The 16,173-nt window shown below is 42.4% G+C and overlaps 2 protein-coding genes across 2 annotated transcripts; both read right to left on the bottom strand.

Annotated features, from left to right (window-relative positions):
• ptges (prostaglandin E synthase) lies at positions 1-2,706 on the bottom strand. Its single transcript, XM_088281499.1, has 3 exons — positions 2,460-2,706; positions 1,465-1,547; positions 1-1,170 (listed from the first exon to the last, which is right to left on the bottom strand). Exons 1-3 carry the CDS (start codon positions 2,571-2,573, stop codon positions 921-923), a joined length of 447 nt encoding a protein of 148 aa, XP_088137625.1. The 5' UTR covers positions 2,574-2,706; the 3' UTR covers positions 1-920.
• A 1,846-nt stretch (positions 2,707-4,552) lies between these two features.
• Positions 4,553-15,961, bottom strand: usp20 (ubiquitin specific peptidase 20). The gene is made up of 25 exons (XM_088281498.1): positions 15,798-15,961; positions 15,474-15,564; positions 14,997-15,050; positions 14,608-14,670; positions 14,329-14,481; positions 14,165-14,261; positions 13,937-14,006; positions 13,590-13,703; positions 13,402-13,480; positions 12,545-13,019; positions 12,310-12,459; positions 11,689-11,801; positions 11,366-11,538; positions 10,583-10,677; positions 10,464-10,497; positions 10,322-10,367; positions 9,998-10,178; positions 9,786-9,912; positions 9,042-9,211; positions 8,146-8,227; positions 7,780-7,888; positions 7,592-7,694; positions 7,336-7,404; positions 7,096-7,264; positions 4,553-6,229 (listed from the first exon to the last, which is right to left on the bottom strand). Exons 2-24 carry the CDS (start codon positions 15,549-15,551, stop codon positions 7,107-7,109), a joined length of 2,793 nt encoding a protein of 930 aa, XP_088137624.1. The 5' UTR covers positions 15,552-15,564; positions 15,798-15,961; the 3' UTR covers positions 4,553-6,229; positions 7,096-7,106.
• Positions 15,962-16,173: the final 212 nt, after the last annotated feature.

Here is a 16,173-nt window from a genome sequence, read left to right on the forward strand (position 1 = left end):
TGCAGAAGTGACACAGCTTCTCAGCTTTTATTTTCTTTTTGTTACTTCCACTCACACACACTCACACGTACACGCACACAAGACAAAAACACTTTTGTTAAATAATAAATAAATATTCAGACAGATAAAATATTCAGTCCATGTGAGGAGCTTCCTTCAAGTTTTCAAGTAGAGAAAAAAAAAAAATAACAGCGAAAAGAGCCAGCATGACTCGATTCTCGATGCTGTCACATCACACTTGCACCACACAGTTTGTGTGTAAACATCAGGGTGAGAATTCAGGTTTCCCAAACTTTTTTTTTCAGCTCAAAAGGCGTCACGCAATGTTTATGAAATAATCACAAAAGAGGTCCATTGAGGACTCACAATTATCTTTCGGTGGTTTAAACAGAAAAAAAAAACAAGATAGAGACTCTAAAATGACTTTGATGTTTACAAGAACAATGTTTGACATACGTTTGCTGAATGCCAAAATGCGTAAATTGGCTTATGGAAGACTGAATTTTTGGGGGTTTTATTCCGAAAAAGGAACAAACATTAAACATACGTTAAAAATGTCGACGACTAAATCGTATTTGATGTTTACAAAAGACGGGTTCAACTCACAAAATTGCGTACATTTGGTCTGTGCAAGACTCTAAATTGTTTTCGAAAACATACGCTTGTAGTAACATTTGTGGAAGACTCTAAAAAGTGGCTTTTTTTTTTTGCTTTAGTCTGAAAAATGCCCCCAAATGACACCGAAAGCTGTTAGGTGCTGGCAAAATTGCTTTTGATGTTAACAAACACGCCACCTCATCTTGTATGTTGACAAAACCGAGCAGGTTGGGCGCAAGATTGGGAAACCCTCGCCGCCCCCTTCAATAAACTTCCAATGAAAAGTTCGATGGCGGCCGGCCGGCCAACCGCCGCCTCCGCGCTTACGCGTAGGTAGCAACCGCTGCCAAGATCTGCAAAGCCATGGACAGGCAGGGCACCTGCGCCACCACGTAGGCCAGCGAGCGGGTGGGCGCCGGCAGTGCGGCCAGGTAAGCCACGCTGTGTAGCATTCGGGCCGCCGTGAAGGCCAGAAAGTGGAGGCGGGCTATCGCCAGGGACGGACCCGTCATGGAGTAGATGGCACCCAGGAAGAGGAAGGGGAAGATGTTCTCCATGTCATTGCGGTGAGCTCTAGGGTTCAAGAAAAGGGATTGCGTGGAGTTTATTAAGACATGCAAATAATCTATGTTGAGGAAAACGCACGGAGACCTGCTGTGGCGATGCTGTGTGGTGAGCTTCGACTTGTTCTGGTCTTTGTGGTGTTGTGGTATGAATGTGTTGTGGCTGTAGTCAGGCTCTAATAATGTCTTGTGTTGTTATAGTGTAATAGTGTCATGACAGTGTTGTTACTATGTAACAGTGCTCACTCTTGTATCTTGACAGTGTTGTGTTGTGACAGTTTTGAGTTCCACAAGTGGGTCCTACCTACGGCATCTTTCCACGTCGGGATCCAGCCTGTGATATTGGAGTCCTCCGTGTCTCATTGCATCTTCTGGGTTGGCAAAAGCCTTCAATATACAACAAAACAACACCTGTTGTCAAACATCCAGTCTTGAAATCCTTGAGGCCGCATTTATAATTGACTCTCTCACCCTTCCATTCTTTGCATCCATCTATCTAAAAACATTGACCTCCTCACACACATTCGGTCCCCCATCATTGCTTCTAAAAAAAATCACCCAGGTCATCCTCAAAACATTACCTTAATCACTCACCCAAAAACCTCAAAACGTTCATTTACTCAGTCATTCACTAACTCATTCACACATTTGCATGATTCATTCTCAAAATATTCATCCACTCACTCACTCAAAAGCCTCAAAACTTTCATTTACTCACTCATTCACTCACTCCCTCACTCACATATGCTTCCACTATTCATTCTCAAAACATCTAGACACTCACTCACTCACTTATTCACTCACTCCATCATTTTTTAGAAACATTCATCCCAGGACTCATATAGCGTTCCACTAGTCATTCTCAAAAACACTCACTCAATTACTCACTGAATATTTCATCAATCAAAACATCCACTCACTCACTCACCTGCCATCATTCATTCTCAAAACATCCATTAACTCACTAACAAAAAATTCATTCACTCACTCCCTCACCATTCATTCTCAAAATATGAATCCATTCACTCACACCTCCATCATTCATTCTCGAAACATCCACTCACTCACTCACTCAGCAGCCTCAAAACGTTCATTTACTCAGTCATTCACTTACTCACTCACACATTTCCACCATTCATTCTCGAAACACCCAACTCACTCTTCCACCATTCATTCTCATTCATCCTCACTCACGCACCGACTTACAAATCATTCATTCACAAACTCCCACACATTCAAAAAATCCATCCACTCACTCATTCACTCTGCCAACATTTATTCTCACTCACACTCACTCACCTTCTTACGCAGCCTCACTTGTCCTGTGATGAAGGCCAGAACGTACATCTTGAGCAGCAGCAGCACGGCATAGAAAACAAAACAGCAGAAGACGACGTTGTTGTTTCTCAACATGACTACAAGCAGCAAAGTTGTACAAGTTGGCGCCACTCCAAGAGAGTTCCTGAGAAGCGGGGGGGAAAAAAGAAAACAGGAGCACAGGAGACACAGCGTGCCCAAATAAGAGTGTGGCGAGGAGGGTGCAGATATTTGTAGGCGGCGTTAGCCCCCTCCCACTGACTCAAATGATGATGAGGGCCGTCTGAGTTGCTGAGCAAAAGTATTCATTGAGGATTCCGTCGTGTTTTCCTCACACGTGAGATGTCTAAACATGCATGACCGCTGCCCTCGGGGCACAGCCAATGACAGCGAGGAGGCGCACAACTCAGGGGGTGTTTTTTGTTTAAAAAAATAATAAATTAAGCACGTGTGTCATACTCCAGTCTGTAAAAGCTTGCCTCAATTCTCTGTTTTTCTCTTCAAAAACGAGCTAGCTTAAGGTTGAAAGAAATAAAAATTGCTGCCTCGACTGGGCGAAGTCTTTAATGTTCGAAAAAAGTTACGCAAGGTTCTTTGAGGACTAAATTTTGCTTTAGGTTTACAAAAACATTCTGTTAGCTTCATTAAAGGTTAAATTGTCATCGGTTTACAAAAATGTGCGTCATATTTTTCAAAGCATAAGCTGTGGTCTTCACGGAAAACAAAAAACATACGTAAGGCTACTAGGTTCACTGAAGGTTTCCGGGAAAAAAAATGTTGATTTGCGTAAGTTAAGTCTGACGAACACGTTGATGTTTACGAAGAAACGTGTCAGGTATTGAAAATTTGTAATTGTACATCTTTCTGAAAAAAAAAAAACCAAACAAATGTTAGGTTTGCTGACGACTCGAAATAAGATGCGAAAAATGATGCCGAGTTCATGGAAGGCTGAATTTTCTTTGAAGTTTACAAAAAATATTTGTGGGTTCATTGCAGGCTACCCAAAACAATCAGACCATAAAGTCCATAAAGACTCAAAATGTCTTTGAACCTTACGTCCTCCTGAAAACTCCTTGATGTCGACTAAAAACGACATGTTTGACGATGAATCTTGTTTTATTTCACGACTTTCTTCCCCCAGTAGGTTCAAAAAAAGTCAGCGCTTACATAAAGGCGAACTTTTTTTGGAAAACACAAAATTGTCCGGCACTTTGTCCCCTATGTGTCAGTGTTTTTTGACTGACAGGGTGGCGAAATACAGCCGGGACACTCAGAGCGCGTTCACCCCAACGTACGATGACTCATGTAGCCAGTGAGTGACTTTCTCCGGAAAACCTTTTGTGGTCACGCTGGCAAAATATGACGACTGTGGGCAAAATACCAACCTGCTTCCGAGGTTTATCTTTGCTTGCATCACGAGCAAAGTTTCCACTTCAATACCAAACTGGGATGTTATTACTAACGTTGAAAAATTTTTTGTTGAATTGCATTTTGATTCATCAAGTGCATGCACAAATTAAAATCATCAGAGTAGGCTAAACATGTGCTTTAAAAAAAAAACTTGCATTCAGATGATTTTATTTCGGACAAGCACTTCATGAGATAAAATTGAGCAAATTCAACGTCATTTTTTTTTAGTGCATGAAAACATCACACAAATAATGAAGATCGCTGTCGACCTTGCTGGCTACTCTACTGGATTTCCCCAGTAATTCGTTAACTAAATTGTTGACCAAGTTCTTCACGCACGCTGAAAATAAAAATGGCGCGTTGAATTTATTCAATTTTATTTTGACAAGTGGTCGCACATAATAAATCATCCATATACATTTGAAAGTAGATGCGTAGTTGTAATGTAAAAAAAAAAAAAAAAAAGTCTGGATACAGTTGCTTTTCTCTGGTGTTAAATGGGAAATTATTTAATCACAGCGAAGGTAAAGAAATTTTTGTTTTGAAGTCGGGCGCCAATTAGTTTCCAGCAGGAAATTTGAGCAGTCATTACACAATATAGCAACAAAACTTTCCAGTGACTCGAGCTGGGAATCAAAGTTGACTCCAAATAATGACAAGAAAAATATGATGAGATCATTAAATAGCACATTTAATAATTTAAGCAAGTCATTAAGTACATCATGTGTACACACATTTAGACATCCCGTTGAAATGAGGCCAACCACTGTTGTTGTTTTCAAAGCATCGCTGGTACCACAAACACTGTCATCAAATGATTCAGGAGAAAAAGTATTTCACGCCATGCTACGTGCTGGGACACGAGCAAAAAAAAAAAAAAGAAGAAAAAAAACAAGCAGATTTCAAAAGGACTGCACTGCACTGTCAAAGCACTTTTTTCAATTCATGGCACAAACACGAGAGCACAATTCACTTCTTCTTGATGCATTTTAGTGTCTCCCCGTAATATTGTCCATTTTTAAACGCTTGCCGGGCACCAATGACACAGTAATTAAGAGTCGACGGAGAAACGACAGAGGACTACTGTAGCATCAATGCTAATGTACATTAGCTTGGATATGTCGTTTCACATGATGTTAGCATTAAGCTAGCTAACTTATTAGAGGAAATGGGATGGTTTGGTTGACTATTTTTGTTTTTGCTCTGCGTGCATGTGTTACTGTTCTGTATAAAGCAGCAGTTTGTTGAAGGCTTAGAATTACTGTAATGCTAATTAACGCGCGGCAATCTATGGTGTTTTGACTAACATGTTAGCATTAAGCTAGCCTAGAAAACCACCAATTTATAGCGTTCAAATTTCTCCAATGTTGAATAAGTCCACACAAGTAAATAAGCGCATTTTATTATTTATTATTAATTTTTTACCAAATTGAGATTTTTTTTGTTATTCTTTTGCTTCTGTTACCTTTTGATTATCCTGCCAGAAGTTAGCTTGTAACAAATGAAAAGTGTTTTTTTTTTTTTTGTCTTTCATTCTCTGTTACGACGGTCGCGGGCCTATCCCAGCTGTCATCGGGCAGTACACCCTGACCTGATTGCCAGCCAATCGCAGGGAACGACCATCCGAGCTCACAATCATACCTAGGGACAATTGAGAGTGTCCAGTCAACCTACCATGCATGTTTTGGGAAGGAAACCGCAGTACCCGGAGAAAACCCACACAGGCACAGGGAGAAGATGCAAACTCCACACAGGAAGTCCGGAGCCGGAATCGAACCCTGCACCTCTGCACTGTAAGGCACGCCCCATCTTTGTTGTGCCAAGTTAAAATACAGAATATTAAAGAAAACGTTTACTTTCCTATTTAAATACATTTCAGGGTTTGTATAATTTTTCACTTTTCTAATCAAGCTGAATCATGACTTTCCCACAACTTACAAATTTGTTACCTCGATTACGGTTACATGCTTTTTTTTTTTCCTTCTTTCCTCCAAAATGTTATTTTGTATCCCACGTGGGCATGCTTGGATGCTTTTGTTGTGCACTAGTGAGACATTCCTGAGGGCTCAGACGAGTGTTTGACTGAAGGTGTTGTGGTAGAAGGTTGCTACGCGAGTCAGAAGAAAGCAGCCCGACAACAGGAAAAAATAAAATACATTATTCACATCTCTGGGCGGCGTTGCCTGTGGTTTACAGCCATGACATTGTGAGGTTTAAAATAACCATTAAAAAAAAAAAAAGATGTGTCGTGCACGTTCACAATCTACTCACAGACGCGACCGGTCTTCATCTTCGTCTGGGTGCAAAATTCCTCGGCTGTGTGGGAGTGGGGCGGGAAGGCGCTGTCGGAGAAGAGAAGAAAAGCAGCTGGCGTTAAGGACGATTAGAGAAGCAGCTGAGTCAAAGGCGGTGTGGAATTTGACTGAATTTGCTGACGTCAGCATGCCAAGACGTCAAGAGATTCCCGTCAACGGTTGCACACACTGGCCACAAGGGGATGTTGACGGAAAGCATGAAGCACGCTCCAAATACAACGCAGATATGCATGGAACTTTTGAGCTGAAGTTCAGATAAAATGTTATGCAGGGGGAAAAAAAAAATAATTAAAAAAAAAGAACATTTTATTCTACATATTACAGTGGTGCCGACTTAAGTCGACTCACTTCACAACAAGCAGTAGTTTAGCCAATAAATATGAAAATAGAACAAAAAAAAAACACTGCAAGATCTTTTTTTTCCTCAGTACCATTTTTTTTTTCCTCAGGAAAATTATATATGTTCTCCGATGGTAATCACCATATTTTCTCTTGATTAAAATTCTAAATAAAATTGGGTCATTTTCAAATGAAAATCAGCAATCAATTTATCGTCAATAAAGCTACCACTTTTTCCGATTAAAAATCTTAAAACATTCTCCAAAAAAGATCATGTTTTTTTTTTTCTTCATAAAATTAAAAAGTATTCACACGGAATGGCAATTTTTACACCATTAAATTTTGGACTTTAATCTTGTAAAAATATATGTTAGCATTATGTGAAGAAACCTTTGTAATTGTTGAACATATTGGTCTTGCAATGTAAAATATGTTCTTTTCCTTTCCACAAAATTATGTTATGTCATCGTCTCTGTAGTTTTTGCCAGCGAGACAGTAGGTAAGAACAGGCGCAGGGCAAAACTTTGAATACGCTTAAATTTGCACATTCTGACCTTCGACGACGTCAGAGCGCTCTGGTCTCAGCTTCGATCTTCCTTTCCCCGTGAAGGCCATCAGAGTCAGCCGGGACCACCGTCTGTCTCACGGCGATTTCGGGACCCCCGCCGTAAATTCCCAACAAGTATCGCCACGTCTCCTCGGAAATCTGACCGTAGTCTGCACCTGAAGTGAGATGCAGGCGTTGTGAAGTTTAAACCATCTGTAGATTTCCTGTGCGGCGGCTTGAGGCTGACCTTGCTTGAGCTGAACGTGTCCTCCCTTCAGAACGCCAATCTTACTGTTGTCGATGGCACCGGGCGGCTCTGCGAACGAGACATCATTAGTGTCATTATATTCATCCATCCATTGTCTGAGCCGCTTCTCCTCACGGGCTCTGAAAGGTCAGACTTTAGACTGGCCTGATGAGTGAATTCATCGCAGCATGACAGGCACCAATAAATTCAATGCGGTACACAGTAAGGAAGGGATTATTTTTGAAGATCTTGTTACCGTTGTCTTTGCCTTTAACAAAACTCTCCCATTCACGGAACCACTGCATGCTGATGCACAAGATGACACTGGGCGCCTCCTCGGCCTGAAACTCTTTGTTGAGCTGCAGACAAGCACCAGAGCGCCACAAATCAGGAATTTGGGCCTCATTTCACGCGGAGGCAAAGCCCGTTGAAGTGGATTTTGACCTGAATGAAAGTGTCTATTTCCATTTTCCTGCGTTTGGCCAGCGCCTCGATCTCCACCTGGCATATGGCGCACACACACAGGTGGTTGACTGCAGGACCGCCTCCGAAACTGCACACGCATCAGATAAGAGAAGAACATCAGCACGTGCCAGAGAAGATAACATTAGTTGTTTTTTTTCTTCATTATACAACCACTCCAATGTGGTGGAAATTTTGACATTTTTTTTTCAGTCAAACCATATTTTTTTCTCCACTATTAAACAGTTTTTGAAAAAAAAAATCAAATATTTTTTTAAATGGCAATCAGGCCTCACTAAACGAACGAGCTGAGCCGCCATTTGGGGAGTGCGTGTTGAAAGCACTTACCTGTTGTAAAGGTATTCCCACACATTCTGCGGTACGATAACAACCAGGTCATCAATGTACTGGTATTTATTAGGAGGGATGCCTGGAAAAAGGCAGAGTGAGGAATTTGTCTTAACATATTTTCGTTGGGGCAGTGAAAATATAAAAAACTGCTCCAAGCTTGATGAAGTGCACTTGAAAGATAATAACTTGCTGAGGAATGATTATCTCTAAGAATGAAGCGTTAATCTCGTACAGTAGATTTCTTTTCCCCTACAGCTCTCGTGTTGGATTTAAGCAGGTGTGCAAAATGTGGCAGCTGAATAGATAACCACAAAGTGTTCTACCAGATAACCTGTTACAAAGCTTTTGAGTTTCTGAGAGTGCAATATGAGTGCAGGTGCACAACCTAGTGGTGAGTTTGATTTATTACAGCGTCATTATCAATTCAGTGCGTGTGTACTCTTTTTCCTAACGAATCATTTGTTTTTATCAATACAAACTCCCGCATATCATCCTATTCTGAAAAAAAAATAACTTTTTCCATCCAAAATTAAAACAATATTTTTCTCAATAAATTTTCAGTTTTCTCATAACTGTAGAGCTTTTTTTCCCCTAGTAAAATCATAACCTTTAATTTTTTTTCCTCCAAACTAATTAAATTCTCGGAAAACTATAATGATTTTTTTCTTGCTAAGTTTCTGACTTTTTCCTTTTTTTTCCCCTCAGTAAAAAGACTTCATTCTTGGACAATGATCACACCACGACAACCGCTCCGCCCTCCACCACCACAACCACCATAAACAAACACACACACACACGCAGACACACCTAAAACCAAATTGGGACCCTCGTCCTAAAGGACAGTTTGAATAACGACTGCTGCTGTCCCAACAAAGCGAGAGCACGCCGCGTACCTCCGTGGTGACAAAGGAAGGTGTTATTGGCGATGGGGCCCGGTTCTGCAAAAGTGTTGAACTTGTTGAGCCACTCTCGCGAGATGTAAAACTGCAGCAGGCTGGGCTCTTTGGCGCTGGCCAGCGCCACCACCTTTTGCCGTTCCCTCACAGATTCCTCGCTGCTTTTCCTGCACCACAGCAAAACGATTGCTTTATGTTTAATATCACAAATTGGTTCTTTCCGGTTTGTTCCATGTATTAGCTTAAATTACAGATGAAAGTAACAAAACAATTTGAAGCAAGCACGCTGAACCTCTTATTTGGAGAAGTGTGTGAGTTTGAGTCGTCTTTTTGTCAAGGGGGATGTTATTCGATAGTCTCCCATTCCTTGACAGCAAAAGAGTGAGAACAGGCGCTAAGGAATCATTTAGAAAGTTTGCTTTGTCTGCTAGCTCATGGCTAAAATAAAATGCAAAACACCGTAGATAAACACCCAGAAACAAGCACAAATGAGAGGGTGATTACCAAACTTAAACACGCACAACTATTACTTGAGCTCATTTGGGGAGTTTCTGCCTTTTCTCCTTGCTTTTAATTACACTGCACGCCTTCAAGTAGAGCTCATTGTCATCCCGCACCTTGCACCACGACACGGACGACACTGCACTGAAAGCGTGCAACTCTTAAATTGGGACTTGCCTGCGATACAGGATAGATGCGAACGGTGAACTACATCAAGGGAACATTTTGTTGGAAGCTTACCTGTAGAAGAGCACATAAGCTTCTGCATTCTGCACCACCGTCTCGTGGACCTCCGTGACGTACTGGTCATCAAATTCATACCACTGACCATTGATGACGTTCTGACAGTATGCAATATAATGTCCGCCTGCGAGGAGAACAAGCCCAAACGGGATTTATTTAGGATTTCATAAGCATGTAGGAGCTTCTTCTGGACTTTGCTGTAGTCGTACTTCCAGCGGTGCCGTGGTGGCAGATGACAGAGAGCAGATCGTACGAGGTGACTTGGGACGGGCTGTCTTTGGCCAGGAAGGGACGCATGTCCAGGCCCTCTAGCGGGAAGGCGACGTGGTTGCTGATCTTGAACGAATACATGACCTCGTGCCGGAAGCGCTTCAGGTGAATGCACAGAATCTGCAAAATGACACGTTCAAATTGCTCCCTCAAAAAACAAAACACAGTGAGTGATTGGGCTGGAACGATCCATGAAAAAGAAAATGAAGGCTTTAAATCACAAATTTATGGCCTAAAATAACCTAAAAAAAATAAAACAATACCTCTGGAAGTTGGAGCACTTTGCAATATTTGACACCATTTCTTAACCTGAAAAAATGACAACACAAGCATTAATTGTTAGAATGGAGGGAAAAAATCATTTATGCACCAATGGATGTGTTTGTACTGACTGGCCAAACTCACTTCTTACATCTCTCACAGCTGTACATGTTGTCTCCTGCAAAATGAAAAGGACATCGGACACGTTTTCAGGTGAACTTTTTTCCTCGCCATATGAGAGGGTGTTAAAACTGGGAGTGAACCTTTGAGTTCATCAGCGGCAAAGAAGGCAGCGAGGCAGTCCTCCAAGGTCACCATGGGCCCCCAGAACCAGCTGGGTATACACGAGACCACGAACCTAGTCCAAAGCAAACGCCCGGTTGATCAACACAGAGAATCCCTGGTGGCATTGTGGTTCTGAGCTTTACTGGAAGACATGTAGCAAAATTAACAACAAGCAGAAGAGGCAGAGAAGGTCCCCTACTAGGCTGTAATAATAGTCATTGCTACTACGGAGCATGTCTGTCAGTAATGCAGTATGTTTTGTTTGTAATGTTGCTACTCCTCGTGTGTCCAACGTGCAGTTCCTTGAAGGCTTGCAGATTCCATAACATGCTTATTTCCATCAGTCTGTCTTTGGTGTTTGACATTTCTTGCTAGACACAATAATATATTTGGGTAAGTAAGACTTATTGGCATTTAAATAAACAAGGTTTAATTCTCTTGCGTTTTATGCATCATTATTTTACAAACATTCCAGAGAATGACAAAGAGATAGCTTGAAGCTAGCACACTTGACATCTTTTTGGGAGAACTGTGCAACCTCGTCTTATTTTTGTTCCCTAAAATTGATGTTATAGGAGAAAAGACTGTTGTAAATTTGTTGCAATAAATTTGTGTTTAAACCTTGTGGATGAGGGAAAACTTGAAAGTGTATAATATGGTGTCTCTATTTTGCAAACTATTACGGATGGGTATGGATTGAACAAATCCCCGCCAATAAACAGATGTGCACTATAATGTGATTATGTCTGTTTCTGACCAACCGGCGAATGGAATCCATGATGAAGGAGATCCAGCCCTGAGAGCCGTACGTGTCGGGACACACGTTGGTCTTGACGGGCAGGTTCTGGTGGATAGATGAATGAAGCTTGGCCAAGTCCTCTTTACCGGGGATAGGCAAGGACAAGTCTTGGAAGGTCTCCACTGTCGTCGACACCTGCGAGACAGTGGTGGTGAGTTGTGAGAGACCTATTGCGAATAACGATCAATGAAATGACCGGTTTAAATCTCGTGACCCAGTCAGTTCTTTCTCAAACTCACACATGGCCTCTTGAGCCACATGGACAATGTCGGCCAATGAACTCACCCTGTCGCAAGTCAGACACTGGACCAGGCTGAGAATGGAGCCGTCAAAAATGTCGGAGATTACGCTGCGATAGGGCGACTGCTTCTTCTTTCTGGAGGTCAGCAGCAGCTGAGCTAGAAAAAAAATCAACACAAGAAAATAATGATGGGTAAGGTATTTAAAAACTGTATGCAAATTATTGTTCATGTCAGAAACATGCTTGATGACTTCAGTATTTACAAGTGCTTAGCTAATGCTCATTAGTGTGTACTTATTATAAAGTGCTTCAATCTAAAACCAGAGCTTTTGGTTAGACTACCTCACATCAGACTGCTGATGACGAAAGAACAGAAAAAATCCGGACAAACATTTTTTTCTAGTCAAAGAAAAGTTTCTGCTTTCTTCTGATAGGTTTGACGCTTATATCGTCACAAATGTTAATATTCTGTGGATCTTAAAAGATCAGTCATACTGCTGTAAAATGGTTGCCAATATACAATACAACTTTATTTATTATGGACAACTCCGCTTTGACAACGGCTGGCAGTCACTGAGTTCATAATAGCGGCCTTGTGGGCCTGCTGTGCAATTTCACGTGTGTAAACGGGGAATCGGCGTAAAAGACAACAAAGGTGGGTGCACCTTTCTTGAATTGGTACGAGGAGCTTGCAGATCGCAGCGGGCTGAAGCGAGGCGGAGTGGAGGACAGTTTGGAATGAAGCTCCTGGAGGTTTCTGACTGGGCTGCACGGGGTGGAATGCGGGCGTGTCATCGCTAATTCGTTGTCTGGCTCTGCCGATACAGAAAATGTAATCGGATTATAACAAAAAATCAAATCAAATCATCGTCAACTGAGTGGTTCTCCCAAGCTTCTCACGTGAGATGCTGTTTCCTTCTTGTCCTTGATTGTTCTCTTGGTGTTGGGCGTCGATAACCTCCTCCACAACCTCTTCTTCCTCAGCTCTCTGGGGAACGGTGGTATCCACGTCGGCGTCTTCATCTATGTCCTGCGAGGGCCCGCGGAGGGGCGAGCCAGAGACCCGCCTCTCCTTCAGCCTCTCCTTCTCCGAGATCCTTCCTCCGATGGGGCCGTCCCCCGCCGTGCTGACGCTGTCGCACTCGTCCTGCGCGGGCGGCTCCTCATTGCCGCCGACACCGCACACCTCACCGCGGTCGCTGTTGGAGCCCGAGTCGCAGGACAGGAAGTCCTCCTCGGCGGGGGAGCGGTCGCCATCCAGCCTCTCGTCGCCGTCGCTGCTTTCGCAGCTGCCGCCTCCCCCGCACTCAAAAAGTGGCTCCTTCAGTTCCTCGTGAAGCTGGTCCATCAGACAGCGCAGGAACTCCTGAGTGTCCTTTTGGACAATGACAATTTATTGCTAAATTGAGACTTCTCAACTACTATCACTACATTTTCACATCATAGTCAAGATTTTATTTATCCTTGATTATGACTTAATCGTTTTCAAATGGCACAACTGGGATGGAGCCACGTTGCTGTGTCACAGCAGACAGTTCTTGACAACCCATAAAATGTCTTGAAACGATGCTGTGCGAACAGTGCATTTGAACAAAAAAGACATTTTTGGTTTTGAAAAAATTAGCACCTCTTTTCTCTTCCACGCAGTAGAGCAAAATAACATGACTTTTACGCAACTAACATCCCAAAGGAGATTTTTTTTTTTTTAAATAACATTGAGTGATGTGAGGTGTATTACCTGTTGCGCTTGTTCTTACCTGCTGTGCGTAACCGCGAAACATGGGATTCAGCAGCTTGATGCCGTGGGATAGGCTGGTTGGGACGACGTAGCTGGGCCTACAAAACACCAAAAGTCCATTTTGCAGTGAAGCATTGCGTGAATAGCAACAGAGATACACCTGGTTAGTAGACCCCTAACGCATCTGTGGGTTTTATTGTTCATTACCGCTTTTTATGCCAGAGCTCTGACATGAGCTTCTGGTAGCTCTTGCAGAGAGCCGGTTTCTTGTCAGTGCGAACCAGTCCGGCGCAGTCCAGGAAGTACTGAGTGAGAGGAGGACTGCTCGGAAACAAAAGGAAATAAAAGAAGTTTGAAATTAATTAAAAAAAACAGCAATTGGTTACAAATCTGCACATCATTTATTCCTTCCATTCCCAGTTAGCTATTGCAATCAAACAAACGAAGAAAAAAAATGAGCACAAAGAACAAAATAATGAGACACTTTGACTTTTCTTATTTCCAATTGAGAATGAAAAGAATGAATGATAAACTGATTTCCTGAAAAAACTCACCAGTTGGACAAGGCTTGAAGAGCTGCGTTCATGTAGCAGGAGTTGCCAATGTTTTTCATTCCTGTTAAACCTACAAAACAACACATGAGCAGCTCATGTTGTCTCTGATGAGGATGGTTATGAGCATTTATTTGATATCCGACTCGTGCACAAAATTGTTTTACTATTACGTGGACCTTAAGGTGGTTATGAAAGTTACGGATTAGATGCTCAAACAGCTTACCATACCTCTGGGTTTAAGATCATCCTCCTCAGACTCAGAGCCTTCGTCTTCCCCCATAGCGATTGGCACCGCTTTTAGCGGGTGACCGAGCGGCGGCGCTTCCTACGTGTGAGGAGCAAAAAGTCGTTTGTCATTTCTGTTTCAAATTGGTCAGTTAATGGAGCCACACCTGCTCTGAGGCTACGCAGTGATGGAGGTGGGAGATGGCAGGTAGCAGGACAGGCGTCAGTGGGGGCCTCCGCTCCAGAAACACCTCCCGCTCGCACACGTAGCACCAGATCCTGAAGGTAGTCAAGTTCACCGTCAGGTTGTGCTTTTTGGCCTGGATGAAAGGAGAAGTATTCATTTCCTTTAAGGCTCTTTAACAAAGAGAAACCGCAACATTGGCGAACCCGAGGCATATAAAAAAAAAGATCCAGCATTTTTACACAGAACACAGCTACTTTACCTGTGCATGCTGGGTGCTGTGATCCGAGTAGGACTCTCCACAGCCGACATATGGGCAGTCATTCTAAAGTAAGAAAGAGAAAAATGGCAGGCAGCTGCAATTGACTTACTTTTTGAGCTGCAATTGACTCACTTTTTGCAATTTGATTTGAACCGTTTAAGCAATTTGATTTGAACCTTTTAAGGCTGTTGCCATGAACTGGAGTACCATGCAATTGTGTCCTGTTTGAGAAAGGCCCCGTGTAAAGATGTAGGTAAGAAATTAGGATTATTCCTTTTTTTAGGGGCAGTGGAGGGCACTTGGGAGATTTTCCAATGTAAAATACAAGTATTTTGTGTGGGAATCACTTTTGTCACTCACTCAAAACAGGATGGACATATTAAAATTACCTCAAGACAGGCCCACAAGTTTGGACCCACAACGCCACATGATTGACATGTTCCCTGTAGGAAGAGACAAAATTAACTAAGCACAGTACACGAATGATCTTGACACATTTGTTACGGAGAGGTGCAACTTCACTGCTGTTCAGTGGTGGGAAGTGATAAAGTACAAATACTTTGCTCCTGTTCTTAGGCAGATTTTACAGTGAGCCAATCGAATTTATAAGAGCAATTCTTTTACTTTTGCACATTTCTAAGCAGATGTAACTATTCTCGCTGATCCAAGTGGCAACATTTCCAATGAGCTCAGAGTGTTTAGTTTGTAAATGTATCTTAATTTAAAGAATGCTCCTCTTTCCATCCATCCTTTTATGAACTTTAGTACAGAGTGTGTCACCTCTGCTTTTGTTTACTGAGTTCCATGTATCCATGACATCCTCACCATCAACTAAATGGATGACAGAGGAAAAGACGAGAACCCACCTTGGATTTGTGTAGGAGGTCGTCTTTGGTAACCTCACCGATGGAATCCAGGTGAGGACAAAGGTCTTGTTCGGCCATTCTTGCACTTCAGCTGGAACACAACAAGTCAGATGACAAGCTAATGCTAGCTTATTACGATGACGAGACACGAAACTAGACACGGCCCGTGCGGCCTCAATTACGGTATAACGACAACGTGGCTCTCGCAAATGTAAACAAAGAAAAATAAAGATGCCCCTTGGAGCGGAAGGGTCGCTCGAGGAGATCGAAGTACCGATGCTAAAACACCGGCCGCGGCCATGATAATTATAAGTTCATATTTACCGTGACGTGGGATAGCTGTCACGGGGACAACAGCTTCATAATGCCGGTCAACAAACCACCGTTATTAAGGACGAGGTGGCGAGGGGTTTGAACCGAGTGCCAAAACAAGAATGTCCCCCTTCCTACCCAAAACAACGCACTCCCACCCCCCTACTGTCGTCCGCTGTCGCAAGGCTGAGAGAGCAGATAGCTACGTGATGTCACATGGACACGTGATTAAAAAATATATTGAAAAAATTGAATAAGACACAAAATACAGTACTATTATTGTGGGATTGTGAATATATTTAAAGTGTTATTAAATTAACAAAATTCAATGTAAATCTAAATATAATAAACGGTAACGTTATGCCTCGAGCAAAAACGACGTCTATTA

Source organism: Idiotropiscis lumnitzeri, chromosome 18, assembly GCF_059441095.1.
Source record: "Idiotropiscis lumnitzeri isolate Australia: NSW breed Sydney's pygmy pipehorse chromosome 18, RoL_Ilum_1.0, whole genome shotgun sequence".
NCBI classification, from domain to species: domain Eukaryota; kingdom Metazoa; phylum Chordata; class Actinopteri; order Syngnathiformes; family Syngnathidae; genus Idiotropiscis; species Idiotropiscis lumnitzeri.